Genomic DNA, 26,795 nt, shown 5'->3' with positions numbered 1-26,795 from the left:
CAGGGACAGAATCGACAATGGACATCAATCCAGGCTTTGAATTTGCTTCTGCAGTATTTGACTGCAATCACTTGAACGGAATTTAGGGGCCTGATTCACTGCTTTCTTACCTGTGTAAATGAACAGTAACTCTACTGAAATCAGTGCTGTGACACTGGAGTAAAGCTGGGGAATGTGGGGAATCGGACTGCAGAAGTCGACCTGGTTTGTGCAAGGCATCAAGTAGGATCATAGAATATCAGGGTTGGAAGAGACCTCAAGAGGTCATCTAGTCCATCCCCCTGCTCAAAGCAGGACCAATTCCCAACTAAATCAAGTAGCGACGATGTCAGTCCTCTCAACTCTACATTTTACACCCTAATGATCATCATTATTAGTTTAATGCTAACCGCCAAAGGGCCCACTCAGGCCTAGGGCCCCATTGTGCCGAGTGCTGTACAAAGACATATTCCTTGCCCCTGTGAGTTCACTATCTAACCTAATCACCACAGGTTACTGAACTCAAAAACTGTGTGCACAGGTGACTGTGTAAGCCTGTGTGATGGAGAATATGCAATCTGTCATCACTTAGCACGTGTACTACAAAGACTTTGATACTGGCCTCCTTTGTAAAGCGCTTTGAGATCTACTGATTAAAAGTGCTATATAAGAGCTACATATTATAATAAATGACAGATCATACAGTGAATTCCCTGCTCTAGCCACTGTACACATTCCTCACTATATCACTTGTCTAAGTTTTCAAATGCGTGTCATTACTTACATATGAGCACACAAAAGAATTACTTCTGGTGATCTGAACATTCACAGAGCTGCACTATGCAAAATGAGTGCAGCTTTCTTTCAAATTCAGCTACAGGGAGAACTCTGATTAGCTCATAGGATTGGTTTTGCTCACTGAGATTTCAGCCAGGGTTCACAGATACATACTACTAACCACATCTTGGTTTTTCGCATTTCTTCACTCTCCTTCTTTGAGAAATAGCAGTAGTAATGTCATTTGATCCAATTCAGAAACAAGCTCTGAAAGCCCAATCCTCCCTTTCTCCTGCTCCATTGCATTTTAGGTCAGGTTGTGCTGACATACGCTAGCAAGAAGTTGAGCCAATATCTAGTACCAAATACTGAATTTATAGAGTACATTCAAAATAGCACATAGCAGTTACTTGTAAAACTCAAATTCTGAATGTGTGTGTGTTATACACACACAGCATCCAAAGGTGTCCATAAATTAGTACTTTGAAAGGTTATGAACAATTTACCCCTACATTTTCCAAGCAGCGAACAGATTTTGAGCCATATCATTCCCATTAAAAGTCAGAGGGAGTCACACAGTTAAAAATCACACAGTCTACTGTGGAAACGTAGCTGTAAGGATTAAAAATACCATACTCATCACCAGTTTTGTATACTCTATACATACAAAGGCCACTCTGTAAGGGTTTTCTCAGAATTAAACCCTCGCTAATCCATTGCTACTCATTTAGAACTGACAATTCCAAGAACGGAATGAAACAGACAACATCCCACCTAACTGGCATGTTTACTGTGTCTGCAACCTTCAGATGCAAATGCATCCCCTATTGATGTGCTTTGAGGTTAACACACTCACACAACAAGGACACTGATAGAATGATAATGGTTGTATTACAAGAGTTAAGAAGATAATGAAATTATGCTTCATTAAAGATCTAGAGTAAGGCGTTTATGCCAGATTGACACAGATGACCTTTAGCAGTTGTGGAGCAGTCACAAAGGCTCCCCCAGTGGATCCAGATTTCCTAGTAGGAGAATTCCAGTTGTCTTCAAAACTGTAATAAAACAAAGGTAATGTACCAGGTTGACATCCAGTCAGTGCATTCTGATGATAGAGCTCAAGCCAGTATCAAAGGCTTCTTGCTTTTCTTGGGCCAAAAGCATTGTATTAGGAGGGAGAAGAATCTTGTTATTCACAAATCACTCTACATTTATTTTAATATCATGTGCAATACATTTCCCCAGATTTTACCTATTTTGGGACTTTCTGTGAAAGCGTGACTCTTTCTTCTGTCTCCTGGTCACGGGGGGAGCAGGGGTGGATGGGAGAGGGGGAGGAGCAGCAGGTGTAGGAGAAGGAGGTAGACCATTGCTTGGTTTACTTTTGTGGTTCTTATCAGCTTCATATTCAAAGGTGCGTTTGGGTTTGGGGACAGGGTTCACTGCTGTGTTAGCTGGGCTCTCAGAGAGCAGCTTAGGGCTACCAGAATCTGTGGTAGCCCCTTGTTTCGTTTTATTACTTTTTTCAGTCTCAGCAGGTATTTCTGGATCCCTCCCAACACTAACAGTCCCTCCTTTGCTATCGCTCACGTTCTCACTCAAACCTTCCACAGTACCCAGCGTCATGGACTTTTTCCTCCCTCTGTCAACACTATAGCAGCTACTTGGCAACTGAGGGAGACCCCTGCCAGGCTGTTCTTTTAATGCCTGTTCAATCTTCTGTATTCTGTTTAGCACAGCAGAAGTCTCTTTTCTGGCATGCCCTTTGAAGAAAGCATTGGAAGGAGCCTCGCTCTTGCTTGGTCTTTTTTCCAACCTATGGCAGGAATCTCTGTCTGGGAGCTCCTCTTCCTCTGTTTCTGGGTAGGAGCACTCGGAAAATGTTCTGCTCATTCTCCGGAATGCTTTAAAATCAAAAGTCTTCTCACTGCAAGGAGAGGGCAATATGCTAGGGCAGCCCTCACTGCCAGATCTGTCCCCGAAGTCCCTCTTGTCCACGCGTGTGCTCATCCTGGGAGAAAGCTGCTTGCGGCACTCCCATTCTGTAATCTTCTGCCTGATGTCCAGTGCCTGGGAGTGGATGCTTGCCCTGCTGAGAGAGATGTTCCGTAAATTGGCTGCAGTTCCCAAGGTGAGAGTGCTCCGCGTGAGCTGACGGTTCCCTATTCCATCCCCATCCTGAGTCTCCTTGGGGGTCTCTTTTTGGTCCTCAGCCTTGCAAACAGACAGCCTTTTATCCAAGGAGCCAACGCTCACAGCTTTTAGAGAGTGGTTTGGAGAGTTTGTGTCTGAGGGGAGCCCCGAGGGGCCTCTCAGCTCAGACTCCCGTCTGCTCCAGTCCTTGAGGAGCAGCCTGGAATTGGAAACTTTGGTGAACCTGGTGGACCGGCAGGACTCCTCACTGTCGCTGAGGGGATAGGCTGGGCTTCTGGGTGGGGACAAAAGAGGAGGCGGAGAGGCTGACTGACACCTGGAAACAAAAAGAAAATAAAGATCAGCTCCCTTGAAAACTAAACAAGTAAACAGGACTACGTATGCAAATCACACAACAGCAAATATCATCCTCAGAGGGCAACTAAATGCTGTCCAACTGCAAAATTACAGGGAGTAGCAATTTGCAAAGAACTGGCATTTCCAAAACCAACTTTCCACCCTTTTGCCCAGGATTTACTGTGGCCATGGCTACACTTGCAAATTTGCAGCGCTGCAGCAGGGTGTGAAAACACACCCTCTCCAGCGCTGCAAATTGCGGCGCTGCAAAGTGCCAGTGTGGTCAAAGCCCCAGCGCTGGGAGCGCGGCTCCCAGCGCTGTACGTTATTCCCCAGCGCTGGGAGAGCTCTCTCCCAGCGCTGGCGCTTTGACTACACTTAGCGCTTCAAAGCGCTGCCACGGCAGCGCTTTGAAGTGCAAGTGTAGCCATAGCCTCTTGGCTTGCTCCATCTGAGTATAGCTGTCAGCTGCATTATCAAGCCATTGCCTTGAAAGCATCTACCACAGAGACAGTGGGGCAGATCCTCAGCTACTATAAATCAGCATAGATCCATTGGACTCTGAGAGATTGCGGCCTCTTGGCAGGAAGACAAATACAACTTTTAGATAATGTTTTCACCTCTTAGCTCATAGAGCCGAAATACTACATCGAAGAAGACTCCCACTGAAGCAAGAATCAGGGAAGCTTATATAAGGAAAATAGCTTAGATCTTGGAAATAACGAGCAAATAAATAAAAAATATGTAGGTTTTTATCTCATGATATCCACAGTATAATACCATTACAATATTTTTAAGCAAGTACAAATTTTATATACAAAATCAAATTAAAATGGCAAAAGAAAAAGACCTGTTTTGTCTTTGGACTGATAGAGGCCAACAGATGAAATTTAGTGATATTTATCAGGAAGAACAAATAATTCTTTATCAAAAAAAGTATTACTATCTGAAGGGGAAAAAAAGGTTAATTCTAAAAAGTATAAAATATTCAAAAATCTCTCAGCAATTCATTTTCTAAATTATCAGGGCCTTTAAAGACATTTTTGTCACGGCTTGCAGAATGCACCATTGTTACTACCCAGTTATATTTTATCAAACTTTTGCAAACTGTTACAAAGAGCTTCAGAAAAGAACAGTAAGACACTCACAAATTAGTAATATAGCAGCAATGGGAAAATTAAGCCAAAACCATGTCAAAAAGAGGGTTGTAAGTTTCCTGTCACAAAACGCACACATAAAATATACCACCAAATTAATCACAACTCCTTCAACAGTCAGCCTTAGAAACCCTTTCAGTTCTAAACAGTAATTAAAGGGAAGGGAAAAAACATATCTCCTTACATCTGAAGCTGATTTTGTATTGTAAGGAGAATGTGGCCAGTTTTAATGTAACCTGCTCTCTATACGTAAAATCCAAATGGAAGATCTATTTAGAGAAAAGTAAAGAACCATGTGAGCCATACAACCCAGACACTACCAGTGCAGAAACAGTTTGAAAGATCCCTGCTTCTCAGTCGTCTCCACCCTTAATGGGCAGCCCATACTTACAGTGTGGATCCTGATCAAGCCCTACACATTGGTCAGAATATCCAGAGTACTGAAACAATCACTGCACAGGACTGCAGAGCTTAGCTTGAGACACGAGAGTCTTATTCCTTCAGAAACATTCCAGTGAATCAGAACTACAACAACAACAAGTTGTTAGCTCTCATCCCAGTTTCCCAGAGTTAATGCTGCAAAAACTCAGAAGTACAATAAAAACTCAGGTCAGAGAAGAACAACAAAGTATCACCAAAAGCAACTTAACTCTTTTTCAGTGTCCTGTGCGGGATCACATCTCTTTGGCACAGAAGTTGCAGACCTCTTTGACTAGATGAGTTTTATTTTCTTCTTCTGCATTTCAAAAAAATAAATGTGTCCTCCAAGAGGAGCTGCATGCTTTGCCCCATAGAGTAATGACAAATCATTCACCAGTTGCTGGTTAGGTGCAGCTGAGTTTTGTCTTTGTGACAGTAGTGGTAGTATCGGGGTATAAGTGTGTAATTCTGAGCCCTAGAACAGAAAGTAAATTTGCTGCTATTCTGTATAGCTTCACAAAACATGTTTCTTTGTAGACAAGAAATCCCAGAAGATCGGGAGCAACTATGTGGTAGCAGGTTTAGTATTTTTGGCAGCTTGTCTCAAAGTTGAATTTATAATGGAATGTTCCATAGAATCCTCCTGACCCAGCAGCCCTTTCAACCATTGTAGGTCCTGAAGACATTTCCTGCATCTGTCTTCTCAGGCTTCCAAAGGACATGCATGGTTCTGAATCTTGATTTTCCCCCCTCTTTGGTTTTATACTGCCAAGTCATGTTATTCATTTCATCTTTAATGCTGACTCATCTTGTTAGGGTTTGGAATGATGTTCTCCAGAAGGCCATTTCCCCTGCTGCAGAGGTAGTCTGCCATTTGTCTGAACGTAACAAGAACATCCTGGACCAAATGGAGCCGTTTATGCCTAACGTCCACAGTCTGTGTCGCTGCCGATTTAAGATGTGTGTTAGCCAGATCCCCAATTGGGATTCAGCTGAAAAATGTCCATCTGGAGTCCGTGACCCATGGAGGGCAGGTTAAGATTTTCTTCCCTCCTCAAGATTATCCTTCTTTTCTAGGGTGGGAACACTGAGTTACAAATCAAGAGGGGACTTTGCAGTTAAATGAAAGCATTAAACTCAAAATGATAAATTAAACTCACAATAGCAGGAATAAAGTGCAGAGTAATTGGGGTCAGATTAGCAGTTAGATATTGGAGCTGGTGAGATTATCCTGATAATCCTCTGCCTGTCTTTGACTTTTCTGTTTAATGGAAAAGATTTTAATCATTGCCTTCGCTGTGTTGTTTTTGAAAGGATTTTCATGTAATCCTGCCTCCCCCTTGCTGCATTAAATAGAAGATGGTTTTATGAAGATTATTATTATTTAACATTTGTATTGTGGTAGTGCCTAGAGGTCAACCAAACTGGAGTCCCTTTGTGTGAGGTGCTATACAAACATTTAATAAATGGCAACCCTAGCCACAGAGTTTACAGTCTAATAGAGCAGCATATAGATTCTTTGAATCAATTTTAGGAAGTTGTTACTAATAGTACATTGGGTTTTCTTTTATGAGATAGTTTATTAGCCTCCTATTTCAGTGGTTTCACTTGTTATAGTCCATATGAAAATAATAAAATGTATCATTTAACATTTCCACCACCATAAATAAGAACACTTCTGAAGTAGGTAAATTACATTAGCTCTATTTTACAAATGGGGAAAAGTTAGGCAGAGATCCTAAAGCTGCAAGCAGAGAATGCTAGGATTAGAATTTTGAGTTCCTGGTTCCCAGTCCTATGTTCAAATTACTAGTTCACAGTTCTCCGAATGGCTGGCACTGACTGTATCATAGTGCCTTGATATACAGTGCTTGATATTAGTGTTTGTATATGCCAACATATTTGTTTCCTGGGATAGTAGGGTTGGGGTTTTTGTTCACGTGAATGCATTTGTAATCTTTATTTTATTTATTAAAAAGACAGGATAAAAACAAATGTTCAAAGAACAAAAAAAATAAAGAGAGAACAGGTAACAACTGAAGGGGGTTTATTGCTCTCCTGAGCTTTTGTGGAGTGCTGCCTTCTGACTGCAATAGCTAACCCCAAACTGCATTAAAACGTTCTAACACAGTGGTTTTCAACCTTTTTTCATTTCTGGATCCCTAACAAATTTCAAATGGTCCCTTTGGAAATTCAACCTGTGTTCCGCAGAGCCCTACCATAGAAGTCTTAGACCATTAGGCGGACCGCGGGCCAAATCTGGACTGCCAGACGCTTTTGAACAGACCCCGAAATCTTTTTATTTACTTATTATCATTATTGTAATTTTTTTTTAATTATTTTCTCTTGACCTTGAAAAGAAATTTGGACTTTGACAAAAAAATAATTGACTACCCCGTCTTAGACTGAAAACGGACTGAACAGAATTCAGCTATAAACGTTGCACATGCTCGGCCCATCATTGATGCAGCGTGAGAAGGGCACTAAACTGTGGGCTTCCAGGTTTTGACCGGTAAATGGGGATATTCACATCCTTTTGATTGATCAGAAAAATGGAATGCTGTTTCTGGGATCTGAAACTTTTTCTCCATTCACAGAGCCACTAGACATCGTCTGCAGACCGCAGGAGTCCACAGACCACAGGTTGAAAACCACTGCTTTAACATTTTGTTCTGCATTGAACACTACTGCTGTTTTCATTCATAATATTTATATGTTACTGTTAGGAATGTTCCCTGATCAGTTTATAGTCTCAGGAACATCTTTTCAGTTGTTTCACTCTTGTGAAGAGGTTTATTGAATAGGCAGGGAGAAAAGGCCTTATTTGCATGATCCGCATGCATTGCAAAGTTCTTCTCCATAAAATATATTAATACACAAACAAAAGTACTATTTTTTTTCCATAGCAAAAGTTATTGTTTAAATTATCTGCTGTTAGGGCTTGTTCTTGCACCCATTGAGTTCAATGGCAAAACTCCCATTAACTTTAATGGCGCAAGACCAGGCCTTTAGAATAAAAGTTATTTTTGAAATGCATATGGCTAAGCATTTGTAATATTACAAAACAATTAACACACTTCCTGGCTGAAGATCACACAACAGAATGGCAGATTCTCAAGCCTTTCCCAAAGCAGACCAAAAGGTGGAAAGCAGAGATGAGCTGAAGAATGGCTGACCGAAAACACAAAGCTATAAGGAGAGCCAGGTAGTATACTTTACACATGAAGCCCAATCACTGTCTGACTTCCATCACTGTAAATCAGGAATAACTCTGTGGAAATCAATGAGTTACACTAGTGTCGAGTTAGTGTGGCGACAGTGAGTGGAGAATCAGGCCCAATGGATGTCACTGAGGGCAGAATTTGGCACACAAAGTATTGTATAGCCTGAATCATCCGGGGGGGCTGATTTACACATCAGTATATAGCTAAAATTGCAATTTAAAAAAAGTAGGGCCAGCTCTCAGCTGGTGTAAATCAGCACATCTCCACTGACTTCAGTGGAACTATATTGATTTATACCATCTTAGGATTTGGCCCTGTAACTCCACCAGTGAGATAAAAGCCTCCTTATTGCCCCAGATTACAGATGAGATCCTGTAGAGGGGTGGCTGCCCCACTCCAGTAGGCAGGGGTTAAAAGCAGCCCTGGAGAGGGCTGCGGCTGGGAAAAGGAGTGAAAGCAGCTGAGGGAGTAGCTGACCACAGATGTGGCCAGCTCAGTCAGGGCCCAGCTGGCCCTGATAAGAGGGCTGTGGGCCAGGAACTGAGAGAGTCTCACTCTAGCCCTGGAATGGGAAGGGCTGGCTGCCTGGGAGCATGGTACCAGAAGTGGAGCAGTGCTGGGGAAGGGCAAAGGGAGCTGGGGAACTCCAGCCTGGCAAACTCCCAGGCTGCAGGCCTTGTTTAAGGCCAAAAGGTACTGGGGCTGCAGAGGGGCAGCCCAAGGATAGGCAAAGGCAGCAGGTCTTAACCCCCTTGCCAAGGATGAGTGCCATTATAGACTGCAGTCTGCCCCAGGGAAAGGGGGCTAGATGATGACTGGCAATAGCCAGAGGCAAGGTGGGCTTAGGGGTTGGGGGTTCCCCTGGGAGGGGATACCCAGAGTGTGGGGGTACTGCTGGGGGCAGAACCCTGAGGAAAAGGCACTGGGGTCTGGGAGGGACACGGGACCTGAGGCAGGTGAGACACCTGCCGGCAGGGGGTGCTCTGAAGGCTGGAAAGAGCTAATTCCCAGGACGACCAGCAGGAGGCACCGCGCCAGTGAGTCTTTGAATTGCTACAGATCCTAATAGTAAAATGTGACCAAAGCCTCTGAGCTACTGTCTTGTTATTCAAAGCCCTCTTCTAAAGTGCACATCTCATAGGATGCAGGGCCCACAAACAGATTTCCCTACACTTACTCAGACTGAACAGTACTACTCAACATGAATAAAAGGCAGAATCCTGGCCATGGGGATTCAGGCATTCTGACAAAGACTGCACTATGTGATTTACTAAGACCATCAGAATCAAGGAAAAGTACAATTATACTCTCAAAATTTAACTACACAGAATAAGTGCTCGTCCCCAAAAAACCCACTTCCATGGGAGGATAGCTAGATATTACTGTAAAAAGACATAATTAAACAACTTTATTATAATCTTTGTTTCAAGACAAAAATATTTTTATTGAAGTTTTTATATATAGAATGATATATACAATGGCTTACAAGATGTATCATTACACATTCCCTTAAAATAATAAGTATAAACAGCATAACGCAACATTATGGAATCAAATTTGATTTCTTAAAGGTTAACTCGAATAGAATCATAGGAGAATATTTCTTTCCTGCTCAGGAATTCTGCTCATTGTTCTGGAAATAATAGTATTTCACAGAGCAAATTGCTATGAGTTGCCATGTTCTCCCATCTGAAAATCTTGTGCCTTAGCTGAGAAGCATTTAAACCACTAACAAGCAAATGAGGAAAGCCTAGACCATACTTAGAAAACTACAATGTAAATTTCAAAGCAATTTTTTGACCAGGGTAGGGAATAAAATGTATAGATGCCTGGCATACACAGATGGATTTGTTAAAGATGATGATGAAATTAGATACCCCACCTTTATTCCATTGTATTCGCGCTGTATAATGAAGGATCCAGTAAGAGTCTGACCGCTTGCTTAGGCCCTGATCCTGCAACTTTTTACCTACCTCCTTACCTTTACTAGTATGAGCCACCATGGATTGTGACTATTCATGGTGGCAAAAAGTTAAGCACCTGCGTCAATATTTGTAGGATCAAGGTCCGAGTGCATGGACACTATTGAAAGCATTTTGCCAAAGAAGCACTTTAATTTATGCTTGCCACACTCACAAAAAACTATAGAAAATTACTTTTTAAGCAAACCAAGAACATCAGGTTATAATATTCCAATACAACACGGAATAAGGGTGTTAGCTCCATTGTCAATCTGACTCGTTAAAATCAGTACTATGGGCCTGATCTTTCGTTTAGCCAAGCTGTGCTTGGAACACAGTTCTCTTCTGCTTCCAGACCACCCCAGAACATCTCCTACACTGGGGGTTGGGTGTGGCTGATGCAGGGCCTGATACACTGGCTTTACAATGACTTGCTGCCTTTTCAGGTCAGCTTTCTGCAATGCAAAGCAGAGACTGTGGTGGCCAATCAGCTGTCTCTATGTTTTATTAGGATGTTATGGCAGGTAACAATAATAATTTACACTTAGGTAGCAGTTTTCATCCAAAGATCTACAAGTGCTTTATAAACATTAAATAAGCATTATTATTAGGCAACATTCTACACTAGTGAATAAATTCCACCACAGAGAGGTTAAGTGACTTGCCCTGAACGCAAGGTGAGTCAGTGGCAAAGACAGGACTAAAACTCAGCATTCCTAATCCCCAGCGTCCTGCTCTGACCACAGGACTAAGCAGTACCAACTTCAAGGCCTCACTGTAGCTCCCCTGAAGTTTCATAAATTACTCCAGAGATTAAATTCTATGGAAAGGGGTGAGCCCCAACATGTCAGGAAAAGCTGTTTGAAATACCTTTATCTTTCCCAAATGTGAGATAGTTTCTAGATCTTAATAATGCAGGAAATGTCCCCTTTCAACATGTACACCACCTGGACAAGGCATTTACTACAAAGGGCATGGTGAAAGTGCAAGGGTCCCTCCCTGGTTTGCTGTAGTTAATATCCCTTTGTTTCAGCCTAATGTTTACATTAGAAAGTTCACATTAGTTCTGTGGGGTTTTTTTCCCCCCAAGATTGGTTCATGTCTGCTTGGTTGCTGCTGAGTATTTTATTCGGGTTTTGTGCTGATCCCGGCTTTTCCTCTGAGCATTTTGCCATCTGTATCAAGGCAACCTAACCTAAATCAGAGCAACCCCTAGTAAAATCAGAACCAGCTGGGACCCTAAGCAGACTAGTAGCATATTTCAGCACACGTGGCCTGGTTCAGATGAATGGAGACTTACCACAAAGATCATTGTTCCAATCAGCATCTACAGAGATCTGTAGAAAATACTACCAAAAATCTTCAGCAACTTTACCCAAAGCTGCAAAATTCAGTGGAGCATCAAATTTAAAAAAAGGCTCCCAAGAACATATGAACATAAGAAAGGCTGTACCGGGTCAGACCAAAGGTCCATCTAGCCCAGTATCTGTCCACCGACAGTGGCCAATGCCAGGTGCCCCAGAGGGAGTGAACCTAACAGGCAATGATCAAGTGATCTCTCTCCTGCCATCCATCTCCATCCTCTGACGAACAGAGGCTAGGGACACCATTCTTACCCATCCTGGCTAATAGCCATTTATGGACTTAGCCACCATGAATTTATCCAGTCCCCTTTTAAACATTGTTATAGTCCTAGCCTTCACAACCTCCTCAGGTAAGGAGTTCCACAAGTTGACTGTGCGCTGCGTGAAGAAGAACTTCCTTTTATTTGTTTTAAACCTGCTGCCTATTAATTTCATTTGGTGACCCCTAGTTCTTGTATTATGGGAATAAGTAAATAACTTTTCCTTATCCACTTTCTCAACATCACTCATGATTTTATATACCTCTATCATGTCCCCCCTTAGTCTTCTCTTTTCCAAACTGAAGAGTCCTAGCCTCTTTAATCTTTCCTCGTATGGGACCCTCTCCAAACCCCTAATCATTTTAGTTGCCCTTTTCTGAACCTTTTCTAGTGCTAGAATATCTTTTTTGAGGTGAGGAGACCACATCTGTACACAGTATTCGAGATGTGGGCGTACCATGGATTTATATAAGGGCAATAATATATTCTCAGTCTTATTCTCTATCCCCTTTTTAATGATTCCTAACATCCTGTTTGCTTTTTTGACCGCCTCTGCACACTGCATGGACATCTTTAGAGAACTATCCATGATAACTCCAAGATCTTTTTCCTGACTCATTGTAGCTAAATTAGCCCCCCATCATGTTGTATGTATAGTTGGGGTTATTTTTTCCAATGTGCATTACTTTACATTTATCCACATTAAATTTCATTTGCCATTTTGTTGCCCAATCACTTAGTTTTCTGAGATCTTTTTGAAGTTCTTCACAATCTGCTTTGGTCTTAACTATCTTGAGTAGTTTAGTATCATCTGCAAACTTTGCCACCTCACTGTTTACCCCTTTCTCCAGATCATTTATGAATAAATTGAATAGAACACCACTAGTTACCCCTCTCCATTCTGAGAATTTACCATTAATTCCTACCCTTTGTTCCCTGTCCTTTAACCAGTTCTCAATCCATGAAAGGACCTTTCCTTTTATCCCATGACAGCTTAATTTACGTAAGAGCCTTTGGTGAGGGACCTTGTCAAAGGCTTTCTGGAAATCTAAGTACACTATGTCCACCGGATCCCCCTTGTCCACATGTTTGTTGACCCCTTCAAAGAACTCTAATAGATTAGTAAGACACGATTTCCCTTTACAGAAACCATGTTGACTATTGCTCAAGAGTTTATGTTTTTCTATGTGTCTGACAATTTTATTCTTTACTATTGTTTCAACTAATTTGCCCGGTACCGACGTTAGACTTACCGGTCTGTAATTGCCGGGATCACCCCTAGAGCCCTTTTTAAATATTGGCGTTACATTAGCTAACTTCCAGTCATTGGGTACCGAAGCCGATTTAAAGGACAGGTTACAAACCTTAGTTAATAGTTCCGCAACGTCACATTTGAGTTCTTTCAGAACTCTTGGGTGAATGCCATCTGGTCCCGGTGACTTGTTAATGTTGAGTTTATCAATTAATTCCAAAACCTCCTCTAGTGACACTTCAATCTGTGACAGTTCCTCAGATTTGTCACCTACAAAAGCCAGCTCAGGTTTGGGAATCTCCCTAACATCCTCAGCCGTGAAGACTGAAGCAAAGAATCCATTTAGTTTCTCCGCAATGACTTTATCATCTTTAAGCGCTCCTTTTGTATTTTGATCATCAAGGGGCCCCACTGGTTGTTTAGCAGGCTTCCTGCTTCTGATGTACTTAAAAAACATTTTGTTATTACCTTTGGAGTTTTTGGCTAGCCGTTCTTCAAACTCCTCTTTGGCTTTTCTTATTACACTCTTGCACTTAAGTTGGCAGTGTTTGTGCTCCTTTCTATTTGCCTCACTAGGATTTGACTTCCACTTTTTAAAGGAAGTCTTTTTATCTCTCACTGCTTCTTTTACATGGTTGTTAAGCCACGGTGGCTCTTTTTTAGTTCTTTTACTGTTTTTCTTAATTTGGGGTATACATTGAAGTTGGGCCTCTATTATGGTGTCTTTAAAAAGGGCCCACGCAACTTGCAGGGATTTCACTTTAGTCACTGTACCTTTTAACTTCTGTCTAACTAACCCCCTCATTTTTGTATAGTTCCCCCTTTTGAAATTAAAGGCCACAGTGTTGGGCAGTTGAGATGTTCTTCCCACCACAGGGATGTTGAATGCTATTGTATTATGGTCACTATTTCCAAGCGGTCCTGCTATAGTTACCTCTTGGACCAGCTCCTGCGCTCCACTCAGGATTAAATCTAGAGTCGCCTCTCCCCTTGTGGGTTCCCGTACCAGCTGCTCCATGAAGCAGTCATTTAAAGTATCGAGAAATTTTATCTCTGCATTTCGTCCTGAAGTGAAATGTTCCCAGTCAATATGGGGATAATTGAAATCCTCCACTATTATTGGGTTCTTAATTTTGATAGCCTCTCTAATTTCCCTTAGCATTTCATCATCACTATTACTGTCCTGGTCAGGTGGTCGATAATAGATCCCTACTGTTATATTTTTACTAGAGCATGAAATTTCTATCCATAGAGACTCTATGGAACCTGTGGATTCGCTTAAGATTTTTACTTCATTTGAATCTACACTTTCTTTAACATATAGTGCCACTCCTCCCCCTGCACGGCCTGTTCTGTCCTTCCGATATATTTTGTACCCCGGAATGATTGTGTCCCATTGATTGCTCTCAGTCCACCAGGTTTCTGTGATGCCTATTATATCTATATCCGCCTTTATCACAAGGCACTCTAGTTCACCCATCTTATTATTTAGACTTCTGGCATTTGTGTACAAGCACTTTAAAAACTTGTCCCTGTTTATTAGCCTGCCTTTTTCTGATGTGCCAGATTCTTTTTTATGTGACTGTTTATCATCTGATCCGGCCCTTACATTATACTTCTCATTCCTCTGCTCCTGACTATAATCTGGAGATTCTCTATCATCAGACTCTCCCCTAAGAGAAGTCTGTGTCCGATCCACACGCTCCTCTGCAGCAGTCGGCTTTCCCCCATCTCCTAGTTTAAAAACTGCTCTACAACCTTTTTAATGTTTAGCGCCAGCAGTCTGGTTCCACTTTGGTTTAGGAGGAGCCCATCTCTCCTGTATAGGCTCCTCCCATCCCAGAAGTTTCCCCAGTTCCTAATGAACGTGAACCCCTCCTCTCTACACCATCGTCTCATCCACGCATTGAGACTCTGAAGCTCTGCCTGCCTACCTGGCCCTGCGCGTGGAACTGGGAGCATTTCTGAAAATGCCACCATAGAGGTCCTGGATTTCAGTCTCTTCCCTAGCAGCCTAGCAAGCCCTCACAATAACTCCTTTACTGCATTCACAGTGTGGGGAGGAGTTCAAGTAGAGAAACATTTGAAGACTGTATATCCATACGCTATACTGTTTAGAATGGGATGGACAAACGACGGCCCATGGGCCGGATTCGGCCCATCAGGGCTTTGGATCCAGCCCGCGGGATTGCCACCCCCGTGGTGCTGTGGGGCTAAGACAGGCTCCCTGCCTGCCCTGGCCCTCATCGCTCCCGGAAGCGGCCGGCACCATGTCCCTGTGGCCCCTGGGGGTGGGGGGCAGGGGGCTCTGTGTGCTGCCCTCGCCTGTAGCCACAGCCCCCCCACCCCGCATGGGGAACCACGGCCAATGGGAGCTTTGGGGGAGGTACCCGTTAAGCGAGGGCAGCGCGCAGAGCCCTCTTCCCCCCTCTCCCAGGGGCCGCAGGGACGAGCCCTCTTCCCCCCTCTCTCAGGGAGCGGCGCGGGGCCAGGGCAGGCAGGGAGCCTGACTTAGCCTCACTGTGCCCCACTGCTACCCCGGAGCCGTGGAGCCAGCACCCCACACCCCAACCCCCTGCCCCAAGCCTCACCTCTCCTGCACCTCAGCCCCCTGCCCTGAGCCCCCTCATACACCCTACACCCCCTCCTGCACCCCAACCCCTTGCCCAGAGCCCCTTCTTGCACACTGCACCCCCTCCCACACCCCGCACCTCAATACCCTGCCCCAGCCCTACATTCATGGCCCTGTATGCAATTTCCCTACCCAGATGAGGCCCTCAGGTCAAAAAGTTTGCCCACCCTTGGTTTAGAATATGGGGCCAGATTCTCCACTAGTGTAACTCAGTATAGCTCCACTGAAGTCATTGAAGCTACACTGATTTACACCCATTGAGGAGATAAATATCCATAATATTTATGAAGTATATCAGATAAAGTGTCCTGGTAATTAATTAAAAGTTTTAAAACAGTCTCATGATATTCCCTGTTTAATAATTCAGTTTCATTGCCCGAAGCGGGGGGAGGGGGGGGCTTCTGCTCTATATGAGATTGCTTAAAAACGTGACTGTAAGAAGTCAAAACATGTATTCAACATTAACATTCCATTACAGTGAAGGGGGAAAGTCCACACCTCTGTTGGCACTACATTTGTCAGTCTGTTTGGCAGCAGAGCAAACAAGGCTGATGTGTACAGATTTACAGGATGAAGAGGTGTGCAACGAGGTTATCTCGACAAGCAGATGGGTGGAAAAAACCTAAATCTCTAGGTTTCTATTGTGTGCGGTTAGATAAGCTTATCTATGGTCTGAGTCTTTTATCTATCGAATGGAAGCCTCTAATCAGTTGAAAGGTAAGTGAAATAAGCCTCTTATTGTGGAAGATATATTTTATCAGTTTCTTAGGGATACATTTTCAGACGAGCATTTCCCCTCATACAAGCATAAGCTGTCACCAAAAAAACTGCACCTGAACTGCAGCTGCATTCGAAATACAATTGGGCTTTATTATGGGTTCAAACCATGTAGCAAATATTCAGATTTGCACTTACAATCCATTTTGGAGACCCAAAAATGTTGCAATAAATTTCTAACCCCACAGACAGCAAGGCAGGGAATGCATCCAGCTGAAACATGTTCCTTAGGCTATGTCTACACTTAAAATGCTACAGTGGCATATAGCTGCAGTTGCGCCGATGTAGCACTGCAGTGGAGACTCTCTTGGGAGGGGTTTTCCCATTGCTGTAGTTAATCCACCTCCCTGAGAGGCAGTAGCTAGGTCGACAGAAGTATTCTTCCATGCACCTGGCGCTGTCTACACTAGGGGTTAGGTTGGCCTAACTACATCTCTCAAGACCAATGAAAGTTTTCAGTGTAGACCAGCCCTTAATCCAGTTGAGTAGCACTTTAGTCCATGGGTAGCTCCTCTGATTTCAGTGTGGTTACCTTAATAGGGGCACGGAGGGTGACTGTCCCTGCAGCAGCCTTGACATGTATGGGTGGCGCCAGTTCAGAGGACGTGTAAGTCATGAATTTTCAAATGGGGTTGGAGAGTGAGCCCACCTTGCACTCACCCAGCGGTGGCGGCTCCTGTCCCACAGGGCTGGGCCCCTGGGATGTGAGATCGCGTGACAGTTCACTCTGCAATCCCACCCACCCTGCCTTCCCTCAGGAATATTTTTTTAGAAGGACGGGGGGGGCCTTAGTTTCAGATTTTGCCCCAGAGCCCCAAAATCCTTCACAGCCCTGCCCCCCACTGGTCACAAAACCTGATTCTGCCATTGATTACCTATGATATAAGGTGCTACTCAGCATGAATAAGGATGTGAGAATCTGACCCATTATGAGAAAACGTCAACTCCTTCACAAGATTTTACATTGACAATAATCTACAGTGTATTAATCCGCTACTGGTGCCAATGTACCACATATATTATGATGTTCCACTATTGTCAATGGAATACTGAATTTAAATGGTTTGATGTATCATTGATTTCTGTGCAACTACCATGGAATTTGACAGCACAGGCAGGAGAGAGAGGCTAAGCAGCAAAGCATTTAAACTTTCAGATTAAAACCTAGCACTGCTAGTATTGATAGCTAGAGAACTAAGTATCAGAGGGGTAGCCGTGTTAGTCTGGATCTGTAAAAGCAGCAAAGAATCCTGTGGCACCTTATAGACTAACAGACGTTTTGCAGCATGAGCTTTCGTCTACTTGCATCCGAAGAAGTGGGTATTCACCCACGAAAGCTCATGCTGCAAAACGTCTGTTAGTCTATAAGGTGCCATAGGATTTTTGCTGCTAGAGAACTAAGAACTTGTTAAAAGAGCAAATACTAAGAAGTTAAATCAAAGCTCATTTAGTGGGATGTCATGTTGCAGATATAGACTCCCTTTGCTATGGACACCATGGCTAGGAAATTGTCCAGCAAATGAATGCCTCCTGAAAAATAGTCTAGGGGTCAGTGCCAAACACATGCCTGTAAAAGCTTACAATACCAATCAACAATGTTATAAAAATAAGACCTAAAAGAACACAAACAGGCGTTACCAGTGGTGAGTGCCATTATGGTACAACCTGCCTCCACCCATACTAGTAAAAATAGGCCTCCTAAGCCTAGCTGCAAAGAAGAATTTGGGTGCCTGAAAGAGAAATACATTGTGACTGAAGCAATGAGCCTACTGCAGAGGAATATTCATGCCAGTGAATTCTTTTCTCTCTCTCTATCTCCACAAGAACTATGAGTGACTTCCCCCAGTCCTTCCCTCTGAAAACTAAAAGCAGGCTTCTTTCAGCTAACTATCAAACACACCATACACTAGTGGCTGCCTTTGAGATGGGTTATGAGACAAATCCATTAGATAGACAAGATCCATAACAAAATTTCAACATTATTTGTATCTCACACTGTTCTCCTTTTATCTCCACCACCTTTATGTCTCCAGGGACTAGTTCCCTGGCGCCTTCATTCTATGGCAGTGATGTTGACTGCGGAAGGAACAAAATTCAGTTCTTGAATGGTCTTTTGAAATACGTGTTAACTACTTATGCTAAACAATATGTCCCAACTTCTATTTAGTTGTGACGCTCTGGCCATGGCTACACTTGCAAATTTGCAGCGCTGCAGCAGGGTGTGAAAACATACCCTCTCCAGCGCTGCAAATTGCGGCGCTGCAAAGTGCCAGTGTGGCCAAAGCCCCAGTGTGGTCAAAGCCCCAGCGCTGGGAGCCCAGCGCTGTACGTTATTCCCCACTGGGAGAGCTCTCTCCCAGTGCTGGCGCTTTGACTACACTTAGCGCTTCAAAGCGCAGTGCAAGTGTAGCCATAGCCTCTGAGTACATTTCCCTCCCCTGAAGAAGAGCTGTGAGTAAACTTGAAAGTTTGTCTCTCTCACCAACAGAAGTTGGCTTAATAAAAGATATCACCTCACCCACCTTGTAGCTCTAATATCCTGGGGCCAGCACAGCTACAACCACACTGCATAGTCTAACCCCAGGCAGTCACGTTGGGGCAGTTAGTCTGAGTGCCAAACACATAGCCAGAAGTAATTTGTGTGCCTTGTAATGCTCAGCAGGAACCTACTTGTTGCAGATATTTTGAATCTGTACAGTGTATTTACAAATACCCCTGGCTTTCTACATTTGAAGCGACTGCTATATTCACAAACCCCTCTATACCCAATCAAAGAAGATGGCTTGAATCCTCAATTATACTAAAACTCCTTACACTGGCTGTGTAAAGGGGCCTGAGGATGTGGGTAATTGTTCAGAAACCTCAGTGCAATTGAGAACCAGGCTTTATATCTATTTGGTTTGACAGCTAAACCTCCATATTGCAATGTTCAGACATTCAGGCAGATAATATAGACTGCTGCCATTCTATAAATACCCCAAATAGATTAATACGTACTACAGTTCATTAACTTAAATCTAAATAAGATAGTGTATTATGAGTACAGGATGTGAACTTTTCTCACCCAAAGGTGGGATTAGTGTCATAAGGTTATTTTCAAGCTGTTTTGACTTGTTCATGAAACAGAAAGGTAAAACTTGTCCTATCTTGCCGTTTCTCTGAAATGGAAATGATGCAAGTGGCAAAACAATCTTCCTCCTCCAAAGGCCAATTGTTGCTTTTTTCAGAGCTTAACAGGCATATTTATCAGACTCCCTGACAACACTCCCTTTGGATAACTTCCTCTTCCAGGGCTGACTCTGACTTTGAGCCAAAAGGAAAACAAAAGAAATTCCAAAGTGAAAAGTACTTTTGCATAATAAGACAGCTACTTAGAACAGAACAATTCATAGGAACACACATAGGGAAGACAGACTACACAGTACTGGTGAAAAAAATCCCAGCAGTTATAGACGGAGAGGCAAAAAAGAGCTAACTGATTGGAGTGGGTGAGGGCTGCAGTGCTTTAAAAAAAAAAATCAAAGGCCATTCTCAGTGTGTGCTCCTGAAATCAAAACTCTCCTGAAAATTTTGTTAGTCTCCACTGAAGTAAAAACCTAAACCTTAATCATAACTATTAACAAAATAAACAGGCTACTAACTAAGGCTTTGAAACAGCATAACCAGCTCATAAGCTACATGGATTCTGCAGAATTCTACTTGGCACTGAAAGAAGTTCCAGCTCCTTCAATTAGAGCAGTGTGCATGTAAGGGCTGTGGGATCAAGCCCCGTTAAAACTCCATGATGAATTCCTGCTGATGCAAAGCCCTTCAGATACACTTGCTGAATCTTTATAATAACTTTTGTAGAGGAAAACCCATAAGAACTCAGCTGACTGCAATCATTCTGTGCCTTGATTCTCCTCTCACATCAGTGCATTTCAGGAGTTACTCCACTGAGTAAATAGCAAGGGAGAACTATCAGGCTCTACAATTGTAAAAATCTGCAGAAGATGGGAGCTGGTGAATCAGATCTTGCGGGCTTTAATCAAGTTGACTTCCTAAAGTAAAGATCTAGGGTCTGACAATGTGCAATGACTATACAAGAAAAGCAAATCAAAAACTCTATACATAAAAGATGACAGATTTTGTACTATTTTGTGAATGGCAAATCACAAAGAATGAAAATCAGGAGCACTCCGTTCTGCTCTAGCTAGACATACTCTGAATACATTTTACCAAGTAATTTCTAAGGTGAGGAAATAGGGAATGGAGAATTCTGAAATTATGTGGAATTGCAGGGCCTGTACCTTGTATAGTCTTCCTGATCAATGCAAGGTGAATTTCAAAACACTACTGAATAAAAAATTTTCATCCTCTTTCCACTGGTGTAAATGACTACACAAGGTACAGGACAACAGATAATCAGGCTCAGAATATTTTGGTGGACCAAACTGATGCTTTCCATCAGAGTGTTTAGAAGATGAGCTCCCATATGAAAAAAATCACAGCTATATGAAATGTAAAAAACATAGTAATTCCCCATTTTTCCTAAAGAACTATGTACTGACTAGTGTTTTTTCTACATAAATCTGTTATTCAACGTTAAAAATGAAACACCACTTCCTAGTTTCTTTATGTCCTCTCTCTTTTCCTTAAGGTTTATTCTTTGGTTCATACAATGTATTTTCTTACAGCTGTCCCTCCACTTCTTATCTTTAAGGACACCATTCTTGAAACTGCTTTGAATAAAGTACCTGAGTCAAATCCTTCTTCTGGTTTCTTTGGTTTTTGTCTTTCTTTCCTACTAACTCTTAATTTTATACGTGGGTTGAACACTGCAAATGGGTGAATATTTTCTTTAAATGAGGCAGAACCCACAAGCTATCAACTTTTTTCTTAAGACTCATGGTTCTTTGGAAGTTGTTTCTGTAAGAAGTATGTCTAAAACAGGTTTGTTCAGAGCCCTACTGTGCACGGTTGCTCTCAGGTTTCATCTTTTCACAGTATTGGCAACTTTCCTGTGTGGTTGTTTATTTGCCCCAGGGTGTTAAGGAAATGAACTCTTTAAGATGAATCCTGCTAGAGCTTTGCAGCACCAATTAAAATCAATCAGATCAAGCAAATCTTCTACATTTCATAGAATATCAGGGTTGGAATGGACCTCAGGAGGTAATCTAGCCCAACCCCTTGTTCAAAGCAGGACCAATCCCCAGACAGATTTTTGCCCCAGATCCCTAAATGGCCCCCCTCAAGGATTGAACTCATAGCCCTGGCTTTTAGCAGACCAATGCTCAAACCACTGAGCTATCTTTCCCCGTTATATGAATCAAAATTTAAAAGGGGGGCTGTGACGCCTGGCTTGAAAGGGTTAAACATCCTGCAAAATAAATAATCCTCAAAAGACACATGGGGAGATAATGTCTGTGTTTTTACATATGTATGAGTAGGGTCCACAATGTAATCAACAGTCCCTGTCTATACTGTATTCTGATAATTCAGAGGTCAAAAGAAGTTCCTAGCATTTAAATGAATTGTAAACACGGGATATCTCGGTATTCATCTCACTTTGAAATGTCCTGTGAATGGTGGAAGAAAACACAAATGGCCTTATGTTAATTTGTATAGCTAAGTACCAGTGATGAACCTCCTTCAAAGTCATCCTATTTACCTTTTGTTCCCCAAGGAAATCCAAACCTGTCAAAAGACATGAAATTGTATAAAAGATCCTTGGGTCCTGATTCTGTCATCTCAGATCTGCTTAGACTTCATTGGGAAAGTATGAGTCGCAAGACTAAGGTCCCAGTTATGCTGGTATGCCATGAACATGAGATTTGGACATTGAACTGTGAGCTATGGACTGAATTCTAAAGGAACTCTTTGCAACTACAAAGCTCACCATCTCTGCTATGTTTCAGAGTGGTAGCCATGTTAGTCTGTATCAGCAAAAAGACAGAGGAGTACTTGTGGCATCTTAGAGACTAACAAATTTATTTGAGCATGAGCTTTCGTGGGCTAAAACCCACGTCATCGGATGCATGCAGTGGAAAATACAGTAGGGAGATATATATACACAGAACATGAAAAAAATGGATGTTGCCATACCAACTGTAAGGAGAGTAATCAATTAAGGTGAGCTATTTTGATTACTCTCATTACAGTCGGTATGGCAACACCCATTTTTTCATGTTCTCTGTGTATATATATCTCCCTACTGTATTTTCCACTGCATGCATCCAATGACGTGGGTTTTAGCTCACGAAAGCTTATGCTCAAATAAATGTGTTAGTCTCTAAGGTGCCACAAGTACTCCTCTGTCTTTTTGCATCTTTGCTAGGAACAGGGCCGCCCAGAGCGGGGGGGGAAGTGGGGCAATTTGGCCCGGGCCCCACAGGGGCCCCCACGATAGTTTTTCGGGACCCCTGGAGCAGGGTCCATAACTCGCTCCGGAGGCCCTGGAAAACTCTCATGGGGCCTGGGTCCCCAGAGCTTCTTCCGCTCTGGGTCTTCGGCGGCGGGAGGGTCCTTCCACTCCAGGGTGGAAGGACCCCCCACCGGCGAGTTACTGCCGAAGCGGGACCCGCCGCCGAAGTGCAGCCCAGGTCTTCAGCGGTAATTCGACGGTGGGGGGGTCCTTTCGTTCCGGGACCCGCCGCTGAAGGGCCCCGAAGACCCGCGGCGGGAACCCCCCACCGCCGAATTACCGCTGAAGACCCTGGCTGCACTTCGGCGGCGGGTCCCGCTTTGGGTAATTCGGTGGCAGGGGGCCCCCGCCATGGGGCTTCGGGGCACTTTGGCGGCGGGTCCCGGAGCGGAAGGACTCCGCGCCACCGAATTACCACCAAAGCGGAGGCCCCCCGCCACTGAAGACCCCAGGCCCCCGGAATCCTCTGGGCGGCCCTGACTAGGAATCTGAACCTCAATGAATTGAACTCATGTCTGTATGTATATTGATCTTTTAACCAGACTCTTTCTCTTTTGCTTTTTAATAAAGTTTAGTTAATAAGAATTGGCTGTAGCGTGTATTTGGGGAAGATCTGAAACAGTCATTAACCTGGGAGGTAATGTGTCCGATCCTTTGGGATTGGTAGAACCTTTCCTTTTAATATGATGAAACAAGATTTACAGAAATTTTCATCATATTTGATGTGGGTACCTGGATGGAGGCCTGAGGCTGGACAACTTTAAGGGAACTGTGTTATTTGGACTTCTGAGTAACCAGTAAAGTAATAAAGAAGCTGTTTTATGCTGGATTGGTGAATCTAAGTATTGGAATATCCATGAGCTTTATGGGGATTGTCTGCCCCATTCTTTGCAGTTCATCCTAATTGAGTGACCACAGCTGGCCCCCATTAGGACCCCGGTCACAGTGGCGTAGTCATGCTTGAATACACATTACCACAGGTTAATTAGCTTTTTGGATCAGAACCATATGCTTGTCAAAATTTAATTTTGATATTGGAGAACTTAAGGGTTAAAAATCAGTTACAGCGATTGACCCATGATCAAGATCCTGACAGAAAAAGCCTGAAAGAATTGTGCTTACAGAGAGGATTGTATTTTAAGCAAAAAACAGATTATTCAGTTCCTGCTCTGGGGCTAATTGCCCAGTGACAAGGAAGCAGACCCTGCGAAAATGCTTGCAGTGAGAAACCAGCAGCTAGAACCTGAACAAAAGCAAAAAATAGCTGATATGGAAGGAGAAGCTGCTGAAAGAGAACGCCTGTGTTTTGAACATGAACAAAAAATGGCATGTATTCGATTGCAGGAACTAGAAGGTAAGGCAAAAGTGGACAGACAAGCTCCAACTCAAGAGAATAAACAAACCGTAGGAACTGAATCATACTGAAAAACCAGTTCCTCTCAACCACAAAGATGGGGATAGAATCTATCCAGTTTGTAACAATGTTGGTATGTTGTTTGACTCTTAAGCAGTTGTCTGTGTACAACCAAATTTACCCCAACACTGCTACTTTTATGTAAATACTTTTACTGTTAGCTCAGGTGAAGGTAACCCCATAACTTGCGCAGAGAATGTAAAAGTCAAGGGTAAAAGCGGTTTAGGGCAAATTACAGCTTCTAACATCACTCTTGCTATAAAAGATTTTGTCAAAGAGAAAGATTATTTACCAAATCAGAGTGTGAATATTGTACTCCACTACGAGTTTACTGTAAGTGTGCCTTTAGCCAGAATCCATCTTGAATGGAATGGCGTTAAACATGAAGTTATAGCTAGTGTAAGGAAGTTACTGCCTAAGGATATGTTGATTGGAGATATTAAAACTTTGTTCAGTCAAATTGATGACATAAACCAGTCACAGGAAAGAAATAATCCTGAACCTGTCTCTACTAGGGGCAAGGATTTGCCTATGGAGGGTTTCTCCAAATGTTTGAATGAGGAAGATGGCCGTTTATCTGTGCAACGAAGCAGATAAATTTCTGTGTCTGTCTGGTATCTCAGAAAATTAGATAAGGCTCAGGAAGAAGTTTCTCTAGAGCAAATTAAAGTTGGTGATCAGGTTAAAGCCCTACCTGAGGAAGAAAAGGGTACAGTCTTGGTGAGTGATGGATTGCTGGCAAGTAAAGTTTGTGAAAGTAAGCCTGAAAACAGTAGAAATGATGTGTTTAAAGCAGCTCAGTGTAATGAGACTAATCTGTAAGAAACAGCAGTTTATATGTTGAGGGAGGGAAAGGCAAAGAAAGTTTAGATGAGCATAAGCAGCCTTCTGAGCTGATGGCTTTGTCTAATCAGCAGTTTGGAAAGGCCAGGTTATGGGAAGATGAGTATCCCTATACCTTACCTGTTACCAGTGTGGAGAATTGTGACAGTGAAGGAAATATTCCTGCGTCTGTTAGAGTATGGCTACACTTGCAGCTGTACAGCGCTGGGAGTTAAAGCTGTCTTCGTACAGCTGTGTACGGAATGTGCTGCAGTGTGGCCACACTGACAGCAACCAGCGCTGCAGTGTGGCCACATTTGCTGCGATGTTAGGAGTGGTGCATTATGGGCAGCTATCCCAGCGTTCAAGTGGCTGCAACATGCTTTTCAAAAGAGGGGGGTGGGGTGGAATGTGACAGGGAGTGTGGGGGAGACAGAGAGAGTGGATTTTTGGAGCTGACTGTGTCAGCTCCCTGCCTTGCAAGTTCCGACCCTTTCCCCCACCCCTCTCCATTCACTAAATGCAAATAGCCTTCTTTGTTTTTTTCCTCACAGACCAGATAAGCAGCTGCTCCGAAACGGACCCCCCCCCACCTCCCGCCCTTCTCTCCTCAAGCAAACACTAGCTGTGGCCATTCTAAAGGGATCCCCCTGCCTGCCTCATTCACAGCAAACAGGAGCTGTGTTTGTTTTTTAGATAAGCAGCTCCGTGAGCCACGAGTTCACAACAAAACAAACAGAGGCATCACAACAAAACAAAGAGTGTTATCTTTACTTAAAAGCATTATGGGAAGGTTTCAGAGGTCAGTTACAGCGTAGTAAGATTAATCACTGGTTATACTGGCACCCCAGCGAGCAGCGTTGTTCTCTTTATTCCTCTCATCAAGGTGGAGTACATGCAGCGCTGTAGCCAGGGAGATACAGCGCCGTATGTGCCTTGCCAGTGTGGATGAGGAGTAAGTTACAGCGCTGTGAAGCCACCACCAGGAGCTTCTATGTTGCCTGTTGCTAGTGTGTTGCTGGGTAAAGATATGACACCCTTGTCTGATCAGGGTGATATCATAGCCAGGGCACAAGGAAAGCATAAAGGTAATTTGACTATGTTACCTACTGACAGTGTGGAAACTTGTAACAAGGAAGAGAATGCTTCTAATCTTGTGACTATGAAGTCTAGCATAGTAAAGGGGGTTGTGTGAAAATCCTCCTGATGGGCCAGAAGTGATTCTGGATGTATGTGAAACTCAGAAGGAGTTTGGTGATTTGTCTGTTTTGCCAAAGTTGGTTCTGGACATAAACAAAGTTCAGAAAGAATCTGTTGCAGTGCATGATATTGCAGAAGGAAAGGACTTTCTTGGTAAAGTCTGTGAAAAGGAATTGTTTCCATTGACTTCTAATAGGCCATTGTTGACAGTAAACAGTCTCTTCTGAGGAAAGTGTGTTGGTGCCTAGTGCCAAAATCTTTCAAATGAAAATAAATCCACTGAATTTGTTTTGAAAAAAATCCATTGAGGATAGCTTTGAGTAGATTTCAGATGGAATAAAAATTACTAGGGAGTTTAAACAGCCCTATAAGCTTAACCAGCTTGTCGGGGAGACAATGGTGTTGAGATAGGACTGTCTCCATGTTGATTCTTGGAGTAAACAGCCTGTATCTCTGGTTCAGAGGGAAGACTGGACAGCTGAATCTGCAGAGCAGGACAGTTGTGCAGTTAATCTCTCGGGAATACAGGGGATGGCAGGTAAACTCTCATCTCTAGATATTTTGGATGTGACTTGTAGTCTCTTAGTGGACTTGACATCTGATTCCATGTGGAAGCAGAGGTTGGCAAAAGAACCTTGAGTCTAACATGCTAGTGAAAATGGA

At 43.1% G+C, this 26,795-nt stretch overlaps 1 protein-coding gene across 9 annotated transcripts in view; it reads right to left on the bottom strand.

The window, feature by feature from the left end:
* DENND2B (DENN domain containing 2B) overlaps positions 1 to 26,795 on the bottom strand; it is a 240,505-nt gene that overhangs the window by 115,007 nt on the left and 98,703 nt on the right. For 5 of the 9 annotated variants that reach the window (XM_045014300.1, XM_045014298.1, XM_045014299.1 and 2 more), the window contains one exon: positions 2,009 to 3,226. The exons of the other annotated variants lie outside the window; for them this stretch is intronic. In XM_045014300.1, coding sequence (XP_044870235.1) covers positions 2,009 to 3,226 — 1,218 coding nt within the window. The remainder of the gene's footprint in view (positions 1 to 2,008; positions 3,227 to 26,795) is intronic. 9 annotated transcript variants of the gene reach the window in all.

The sequence above is a fragment of the Mauremys mutica genome, chromosome 4 (genome assembly GCF_020497125.1).
Source record: "Mauremys mutica isolate MM-2020 ecotype Southern chromosome 4, ASM2049712v1, whole genome shotgun sequence".
Lineage (NCBI taxonomy): Eukaryota > Metazoa > Chordata > Testudines > Geoemydidae > Mauremys > Mauremys mutica.
The sequence above is the reverse complement of the archived record's forward strand: the minus strand, read 5'-3'. Positions and strand labels throughout refer to the sequence as shown.